Source organism: Mandrillus leucophaeus, unplaced genomic scaffold (genome assembly GCF_000951045.1).
Source record: "Mandrillus leucophaeus isolate KB7577 unplaced genomic scaffold, Mleu.le_1.0 Scaffold109, whole genome shotgun sequence".
NCBI lineage: Eukaryota > Metazoa > Chordata > Mammalia > Primates > Cercopithecidae > Mandrillus > Mandrillus leucophaeus.
The window spans coordinates 2,778,335-2,787,838 of record NW_012099098.1 but is presented as its reverse complement, the minus strand read 5'-3'; the positions used below and the strand labels follow the sequence as shown (position 1 = coordinate 2,787,838).

The following is a 9,504-nucleotide window of genomic DNA, read 5'->3' as shown; positions in this document are numbered from 1 at the left end:
CTGGGGGTGCCCCCTGCTGAGTGCTCTGGCCAGTGCCCAGGCAGCATGCAGAGCTCAAAGCGGCCCTACCCACTTCGCCCCACCAGCTCGCCGTGGGCGGTTCTGATGGCAGCCCCGGGAAGGGAGGCAGGCGAGTGCCTCCCATTTATGGCCATTTCTGTTCCAGAACCGATTAGTAGAGAATTGCAGCTGTAATCTGTGCCCGTGATGGCGGGCCATAAAGAGGGATGGGATGTGCACAGCACTCCCAAGGTGGCGCCCGCAGACGTGGCCCGGGGACGCCGGGAATGAAAAATGGTTTTAATTCCCTCCCAGCAGCAATAATTTGATTCTTCATAAATTTTTCCATCAAAGTGTTGTTGAGCTGAGTTCCCACAGAGCAGGACACGTGACAGGGTGGAGGAGTGTCGGGAGGAGCGGTCAGCAGACACAGCAGAGGAGGGGCCGTGCTGCCTAGTCCCTCCCGCTAGTGCTGGCCAGGGCCCAGAGACCCCCTCCGGCCCCCGCCGCCCTCGTTTGTCTGCAGAGATGATGGGAGATGGGACCACGTTGTCATACGGGAGCTGGATTAGGCCCAGCCTGGGAGTTGCCTCCAGCATTTACCCATGTGACTCTGAGCAAGTGACTCTGCCTCTTAGCACCTCAATTTCCTCATCTCTAAAATGGGGCTAATGTTCATTCTCTTCTTGTAGAGTTGTTGCAAGGATTAAATGCATCTCTGCACATAAGATGCTTAGAGTAGGGCTGGCACTGTGTACGTTCTCAGTGAATATCTGTTTGTGATGGAGATGCATAAGCTGAGACAGAGGGATGGGAAGGTGTTAGCCAAGCCAAAGGACAGAGAAAGATGTGTTGAAAGGCTGCCATGATGGTGCTCTGGAGAAACTGCAGGCTGTTCTTTGGGGCTGCAGCCTGGGGTAGCAGAGGGTAGAGAGGGAAGAGGCAGGATCATGAAGGGCCTTGAGTGCCAGCCTCAGGAGCTCAGATGGTCTCCTAAGGGCACTAGGGAGCCATGGAAGAGTCTGGAGCAGGGAAGCAGCTTGATCCGATTTGTATTTTAGAAAGATCCCCAGGCTCCTGTGTGTATGACGACCCCTGTGTGGGCTGTGGTTTGAAGGACTGAAGAGGCCAGGAGCCCAGAGAGGGGACCAGGCAATTGCTCAGGCAGGAGAGGAGGGGCCCAGGCTGGGCAGTGGGTTGGGCAGGGAATTGGTTGGATGTGTTGGTGAGGGAGGATCAGAGGAGAGGGAGACCAGGGAGCTGAGGAAGAAAGGATCCTTTCCAGACGGGCTGACCTGGCCCCCAGGGAAAGTTTGGGTGGAGCCTGCACACTGCCCTCTAGTGGCCACCATGTCTCTGAGCTGGAAGGGCCCTGAGCTGCCATGCCCGGGACAGGTGACTCTAGGCAGGATGCCAACGCCCACCCCAGGGTCTCTGGGGGCCTGTGGGCAGAATAGGGCTGCAGGGCCCTTCTGCTGTCTGGCCCGGTGCCCAAGGAAGGCATCTCCCTCCCACCTGGGCCTGAGGGTCAGGGCGGCAAGAGGGAGAGGCCCTCGAGGGGAGTGGCCTCTGGGAGGGACTTGTGAGCGCAGCCAACACACCCGCTTTGTGCATCCGCAGGCTCTTCGCGGCCAAGTGCAGCGGCTGCATGGAGAAGATCGCCCCTACCGAGTTTGTGATGCGAGCGCTGGAGTGCGTGTACCACCTGGGCTGCTTCTGCTGCTGCGTGTGTGAGCGGCAGCTACGCAAGGGCGACGAGTTCGTGCTCAAGGAGGGCCAGCTACTGTGCAAGGGTGACTACGAGAAGGAGAAGGACCTGCTCAGCTCTGTGAGCCCCGACGAGTCCGACTCCGGTGAGGCCTGGCCTGAGCTGGGGGCAGGCCTCGGGGACGGGGCTCACTGGGGTGTCCTGGCGGGGAGTCCCGGCTGGAGAAGCCACTTCCTGCTTCCAGGACTTGAGCTGCATACAGACGGTGCATGCATATCCAGATGCACACGCGCACCGATGTGTCCACCTGCGTGCACATGACACAAACGTGCATGCCGCCAGGCTCACTGCCCCTGAGACCTACACATCCATACACATAAACACGTGTGTGATCACGTGTACACATAACACATAAAATGCACGCCCGAATACCCCTACCCTGAGCGTGGATACATGTACATATATGTGGAGATATGTGTTCACCTATCTGGGAATGCAAAAGCACACACACAAGTGTACACACTTAAGCATACACACACATACACACATGACACAGCACACTTGTGCACTAAACACCTATCCACATGGCTGCACATATATGTTTGTCCACATGCTCACATGTACTGTGGATTGTGCTTGTGTGCACACACACCTCTTGTTCTCTGGCCCACCCGCCTTGCCGTCTCTGCTTTGATGCCCCCCCTCCAACCCGCAGCCCAGCTCCACAGGGATCTTCACCAGCACCTGGTCCACAGGCTGGGGATGCCTGAGAAGCAGGGAATCTGATGTGCCCTCCCCTCCTCAGCCCCCTGGAGCCTTCAGTGGGAAGCAAACAGCCCCGAGCCAGCCTCTGTTTCCCAGCCGAGAGGAGGGGACTGGGCCCTCTGTGCTAGAGGGGAAGACCCCATTTCCCAGGGTGAAGGACCCTCCCTACTCTGCTCTAGCCCCCAAAAGGACAAGGCCAGTTTGAAGCCCTCCTGACAGACAGGGCGAGCCCAACCAGGAGTGAACCTTAAGGAGGGAAAGGCCAGGAGGTGGCTTCGGCCCTTGTTCCTGGGAGCAGTGGGGAAGGACTGGAACAGGAGGCATGGAGAGGAGGTGTCCCGGTCTGCCAGGCCCCATGGGTAACCTGGAGCCCTCTGGCAACAGGGTCTGCCACATGGGAAGGGTTTTCCATGGCCAGGGCCTGCGTGGAGGCAGTGAGCCCAGCACCATCTGTCCCTACCCATCCCTGGGCAGCACACCGCTGCAGCCAGCCCCATGGCTCCTGAGGAAGAGCAGAGGCTGGCCACGCCCAGCAGAGGGGCTCTCAGTGGGAGCAGATCACCCTCCTCACGCTCCCAGGAGAACAGGACTGAAGAAAGGAGACCAGCCTGGGTGGGGGCAGTGGGAGGCCCAGTGGTGGCTGGGGAGGCTTGGCCATCCATCTGGGGCTGCTGGCATTTCTGAGACCCAAACCTGGGGCAGGGAAGTGCCGTGTGTGTGTGGTGGGTGTGGCTGTAGTGCTGGTCGAAGTGCATATGCTTCCGCACGCTGTGTGTGTCTGTCCAGATGCGTGCAGGCCTGTACGTTCCTGCCTGTGAGCCTGGGCCCGTATGTGTGAATACGCCTGTGAGTTGCATGCGCGAGGCCTTTGTGGGCCCATGTGCATGTGCCAGCGGGTGAGTGTGCATCGTGAGTGTGTGCGTGCATACGCTGTGGTCACTAGCACTCTTGTGTGAATATCTGCGGCGCATGTCTTTGCTTGCACACTTTCGTGTGTGTCCACACAGCCATGTGCATAACCATGTGTACTCGCAGGGTAGAGCAGGCAGGAGACGAGGGCCCAGGCGAGACAGGGCCTGTGGGCCGGGGGAGGGAAGGAGACCTTATCCTGGGGGCACTGGGGAGCCATGGCAGGTATCAGCAGAGGAGACAGGCTCCTATTGAGCAGCAGGTTGCCTAAGGGGACAAGGCTGAGGCCCAGGCTGCCCCCGCCCCTTCCTCACAGGCCGGGTTGTGTCCCCCACAGTGAAGAGCGAGGACGAAGATGGGGACATGAAGCCGGCCAAGGGGCAGGGCAGCCAGAGCAAGGGCAGCGGGGATGACGGGAAGGACCCGCGGAGGCCCAAGCGACCCCGGACCATCCTCACCACGCAGCAGCGAAGAGCCTTCAAGGCTTCCTTCGAAGTCTCGTCCAAGCCTTGCCGAAAGGTGAGGGGCGGCCGGGGGGCAGGGCTGAGGCTGGTGCCCGCACACCCACTGCCTTTCTGGAGACCACCCCCTGCTCCTGCTGGGGGCAGGGACATCCCTCCATCCTCCATCTCCCCCCACATCCCATCATCCCCCTAAACCTGCCATCTCCCAGCTGCTGCCCCTGGATGGCCTGACCTGATCCCCCTCTCTCTGGGCCAGGTCCGAGAGACGCTGGCAGCTGAGACGGGCCTCAGTGTACGTGTGGTCCAGGTCTGGTTTCAGAACCAAAGAGCAAAGGTAAGAGGCCACGCCCTCCACCCGCCCTGGCCCCGGGTAGGGTGGGAGTAGAGGGGGCAGCCAGAAGACTGTGGTCCAGGGGGCGTAGGGTTGGCTGTGCCTGGAGGCGAGGGGCAGCACCGGCCTGAACCGTGCTATCCCTGCAGATGAAGAAGCTGGCGCGACGGCACCAGCAGCAGCAGGAGCAGCAGAACTCCCAGCGGCTGGGCCAGGGTGAGCCAGGGCCGGAACTGGGGCTGGGCCTGGGCCCGGGTGAGCTGGGGCAGGGGCTGGGGCTGGGTGAGCCTGTCCCAGGGCTAGGGACAAAGGGGCCTGGCATGTTTCTTTTACCAAAACTTCTGAAAAGCCTTCCACCAAGGCCATCAGATCCCAGGAAACTTCTGCGAGATACAGAGAAATAGAGAAGCCATGGGGACTAGGGGACCCAGGGAGGAGAGATGGCAGAGTGGTGGCCTGGAGGGCTGGCAGAATTTCTGCAGTCAAAACAGCAATGGTCTCCTCACACTCACTGCGTGCAGACACGGGTCTCAGCCTTCAGCACACCCCATCTCGCCCTGTCCTCGCAGATCACTGCAAGGAAGGGTATCGCCATGTCCCATTTCACAGATGAGGAAACTGAGGGACTGCCTGGGATCCCTCAGCCAGTAAGGCGCAAAGTTGGACCTCAGCCCCAAGCCTGGAGCTCAAAGCCTGTACCTTTAACAGGATGGCGCTACCCCCCTGCTGGAATTCTGCAGACAAAGCTTGTCAGGGCGTGAGGGGCCTGCTGAGTTGGGAGGGACCAGTTTCAGGGGCATGAGTCAGGCCCCCTCATCACTGGGCTTTACCAAAAACCGTGTTTCCCTATCAGAATCTTGAGCCAGGGTTGGTCTCCTGGGCCTTCAAGGCCATGAGGGAGGAGCAGGGAGCTCCCTGGGGCTGCTGAAGTGGGCGGGAGACAGCTGCCTGCGCCCCGGTGAGAGGGAGGCTTCTGGGCAGGTGCCAGGGCACCAATGGGCAGATACCCGGGCACTGGGGGCCAGGCTGGACTGGGATTCTAAGGACACAGCCTTAGCGCCTGCGTCTTCCTCGCTTCCCCCTCTGCCCCTCCTGGTGCTGCAGTCATTGCCTCTGGTCTCCCAGCCAGGTCCTGGACTGTGTCTCACCCCTCAGTGTTCCCAGCTACTTCCTGGACACAGCCTCCCTGAGAAGGTCCCACAGTCCCCCCAGCTCATCCCAGCCCATGCCGTACCCTCCATCCTGCCTCCCTCCATCCTGCCCACATGCACATGGCATGCCCTGCTCCTCCCCACCCTTCTCTGCAAATGGCACCACCATCCGCCCTGTCGAGCCAGGAACCAGGAGTCACCTCTGACCTTTCTCATCCCATGCTGCTGAACCGCTGAGGTGCCCAGTTGGGGAGTGAAGTCTTCTCATGTCTCTCGCACCCTGCTAGGAGCTGTCTCTTCTACAGCCACCTTGACAGAGATCCCACCCTTCCTCTGGCTTCCTCCCGCACTGGCCCCAGCCTGGGTCTCCTCCTACCAGCCTTTCTCACCCTTGTCTACCAAACCCTCCCGCGGCTCCCAGCGGCCTCGGGGACCCCCACCCAGCTTGGCACCCCATGACCTGTGGTCCCTCTCAGCCGGTCTGCCCCCACACCAACCTCTCTCCCTGGCTCTCGGCCCCACATGCTGTACCCTCACTTACCCGGCGATCTGTCTCGTCCATGCGTTTGCCGCCCCTCAGCCTGGCTTGCCTCCCCTGCTCCGGCCTGTCGAGCCCCTGCTAGTTCTTTAAGTCACATCAGGGTGAGGGCCCTTTCCTCCAGGAAGTCTTCCCAGGGCCTCTTTGGCCTGGGTCTGGGACCTTGGTGCTCCCAGATGCAGGGCAGAATCACTATTGCCTGTGTGCGGTCTGCCTCCTCCCTGGATCCCCTGGAGGGGCGAAGTGGTGGGAGGAAGGAAGGCGGGGAGGGGAGGCCTCTGGCTTTTGGTGAACTGTGTCTGGAGGAGGAGCTGGAATGTGCACCTGGGGAAGGGGATGGGGAGTCAGTGTCCGGACAGCTTCAGCCAGAGTGGGGTGCCTGGGCAGTCAGAAGGGGGTCAGACTGGGGAGGCTGCCGGTGAAGCCGGGCCATGGGGTGTAGCTGGGAGGGCGTGGGCCAGGCCAGTGGGTGAAGGCTCACTGTGCCCCCAGAGGTCCTGTCCAGCCGCATGGAGGGCATGATGGCCTCCTACACGCCGCTGGCCCCACCGCAGCAGCAGATCGTGGCCATGGAGCAGAGCCCCTACGGTAGCAGCGACCCTTTCCAGCAGGGCCTCACGCCGCCCCAAATGCCAGGTGACCACATGAACCCCTATGGTAAGCCGCCCTACCTCCGCCCGCCCACCCCAGCACAGCCCCTGCCCTCTGCCAGGCCAGGCAGACCTGGGGACATAACAGCCACCTGCTGCCCCAGGGCTCAGGCAGCATGGCCAGCACAGCCCTCCTGCCTCCTGCTGACAGGAAGGGCCCCGGCCCCTCTTGGCCTGCACTAGCCAGCAGGCCATCCTGCCTCTCCCTAGCCTCCAGTCACACAGCCTACAGGGCAAACAGGGCCCCCAGGAGCCCCAGCCTGCACCCCAGTCCTGACACCCCTTCTGCCCCCCACAGGGAACGACTCCATCTTCCACGACATCGACAGCGATACCTCCTTAACCAGCCTCAGCGACTGCTTCCTCGGCTCCTCAGATGTGGGCTCCCTGCAGGCCCGCGTGGGGAACCCCATCGACCGGCTCTACTCCATGCAGAGTTCCTACTTCGCCTCCTGAGGGCCAGCTGGGCGCACGGACGCTTGGGCAGGGGCCTGGGGGGGACCACCAGCCTGGCCACCCCCGCCCTGCTCTCCGCACAGACGACAGACAGCCATATGGTGCCCTCCCCTCGGCCGGCAGGGCCTGACCACTGCCCGTTGGGTACAGCCAGATCGGTAGATGGGCACAGCCTGGGCAGGGGCTGTGTCCTGCCCACAGAGACCTTGTCATCCCCAGGGACCCAGAGCTCTCGACGGCCACTCGCCTCCCAGCCCCACCTTGGCCTCCATCACCTCCTCCCCATCTCTTTTTTGGGAAGCTTAAATTCTCTCTATTTTTTTAAATGTCCTCTCTGTGTCCATGGCCCTCCATGCGAGCCCCAGGACAATGGCGTCATGAGGCAGTGACCTGAGAAGCGTGTGTACCTGTGCCCCAGCAAGGGCAGGGGTGGCCTCTGGGGGCAGGTCCACTGCCTGGTACCGCATCCCCCAAGCCTGAATCTGGAGCAGCAGTGGGGAGGGGCCTGAGGGGGAGGCACTGTCAGGGGGCGGGCTCGGGGCCTGAGCCTGGGCAGGCACAAAGGGACAGAGCCACGTGCAGACACATGCAAACTCGCAGATAAACCCAGGAAAACACAAACGTAGCTGTGTGGGGACACCAGAAGGGACAGGGATGCTCAGCGGGTCTGCCTTGCCTTGTCAGAAAGGGACAAGGAGGCCAGATAGGGGCAGGGGACCCCCCCACTTCGTAAGAGCGATTGGAGAGGAAGAAAAGGGAAAGGAAGAGGCGAGCTTGAAGCACTGGACCCAGTTGTATCCCAGCCTGGGCCCAGATGGGGGGCAGGGAGGGCAGCCCCAGGCCCCGCCAACTCTAGAGGCAGATGGAGCCCCCAGAACCAGGTAGCATCAGGCCAGACAGCAGAGCCTCCTTGTGGTCAGGGACTTCAAAAAGCACTTGCTGGGCACCCCATCTGCAATGTGGTCCTCTCCCCAGCCACCGCTGCCTCCCCTTACATACCTCCAGGGACAAGGAGCTCACTAGGTCAACAAGCCCAAGGCAGCTGTGCCGTCCTGCATCCCAGAGCCAGGCTTCCCTGGCTCTCCCTCTTAATACTGTCCCCCTGCGGGCCTCTAGCTGTCCCTCTAAAGATGTGGAGCAGGTATCACTTCACCTTCTCACTGATGTCAGCCGGCCAGAAGTGAGCAGGCACATCACCTCCCCTGCTGTGGCACCCTGCCTCTGTTAATGTGACTCAAAACACAGTGATTTGGCCACATGACCTTAAGAGATCCACGCTGCCCTGCTGTAACTAAATCCCCGGGCCCCACGCACAAGGGACAGCTAAGCCACGTCTCTTCTCTGTGTATATGCAGGATGGGGACACTGTTTAGTCTGAGGGAGGCACTGTGACCTCCTTCCTCTTCCATTCCCTCTTACTCGATTGATTCCAGCCTGTGGAATTGCTCTGCACCCTGATTCTGTGACCACTGCTCTGCTCTCTCCCAGCACATCTGCCCAGTGAGGAGTTGGCATTGGGTGTCTCGCCTGAGGTGTGTGGACCGCGGTGGCCTCTGCCTGTTTGACATTGGCCCATTCATCCACCCTCTTTGGGGGACACATTCCAATTGCATTTCCTGCCCCCTTCCTCCAGGGCGATTGCAGAAGATGGCATCAGGCGCCCTGCTGGAAGCCAGGTGCACTAGGTCCATCCCCAGCCCGCTCAACTCTAACCCTGTCCGAGCAAGGAGGCTGGGCTGCTGGGACCTGACTGTCCACTGGTGACCTGTCCACAGCCCACCCTGTCCCCTGGTGACCACTGTGTCCCCTTGTTCAGGTGCTCACAACCCTGCCTTTTAACTCTGAAGTCAAGCCCTAGGCCACCACCCTAAAGTCTGCCTGGTCCAACCTTTGAGCAAGTAAGGATGATGAATGTCCCTTTCCACTTTTGGGGCCCTCTGCCTGGATCTCTGGAATCCTCCAAGCTCAACCTGTTCTGTGGTTTTGCTCCCCTGTTTGCTGGGGAACTCAGTCCCCCCAGAGTGTCCTGGGCCAACCTCCTCGCCTGACATGAGGCCTTGTGCCACCCATTGGGCCCCAGCAGCCAGCTGGCCCTTCTACAGCTCTCCAAGGACCTCAGTTGATGTCCTGGTACTTCTGCTGCCTCAGCCCCCCAGGGTCCGTGCCACCATGGGTCCCTGGACAGCAGCTGCGCTGGCTTCTGGAGAGACACCCCTCTTTCTCCCTTTGCACATGCACCATCTGAATCGTGCCAGGGACATTCTGGGCAGATGCAGGGGCAGACACCCTACCCCTACAGAGGACCCGGCCCTTCTCTCTCAGACCCGATAAGTTGGAAGGGACATCAGAAGCGGTCATCTCATCCGCCCCTTATTTTATAGCTGAAAACCCTGAGGCAAGAGAGGGAAAGAGGCCTGTCCAAGGTCCAGGTTAGGGACAGAGCTGAGCTGAGCTGAGAACAGGGACGTTGTGCCCCATTGTCCCCTGTGGTTTGTGAATGACCCAGGTCAGGGGGTCACAAATTGTTCTTAG

The 9,504-nt window shown here is 60.8% G+C and overlaps 1 protein-coding gene across 1 annotated transcript in view; it reads left to right on the top strand.

Moving 5' to 3' along the window:
* Positions 1-6,972, top strand: part of LMX1B (LIM homeobox transcription factor 1, beta) — a gene marked incomplete at its 5' end in the record, with an annotated part of 83,310 nt that extends 76,338 nt beyond the window's left edge. Inside the window, 5 exons of the mRNA XM_011988724.1 lie at positions 3,720-3,901; positions 4,103-4,180; positions 4,327-4,393; positions 6,359-6,523; positions 6,815-6,972. Of these exons, the coding sequence (XP_011844114.1) occupies positions 3,720-3,901; positions 4,103-4,180; positions 4,327-4,393; positions 6,359-6,523; positions 6,815-6,972 (650 nt within the window). The remainder of the gene's footprint in view (positions 1-3,719; positions 3,902-4,102; positions 4,181-4,326; positions 4,394-6,358; positions 6,524-6,814) is intronic.
* Positions 6,973-9,504: the final 2,532 nt, after the last annotated feature.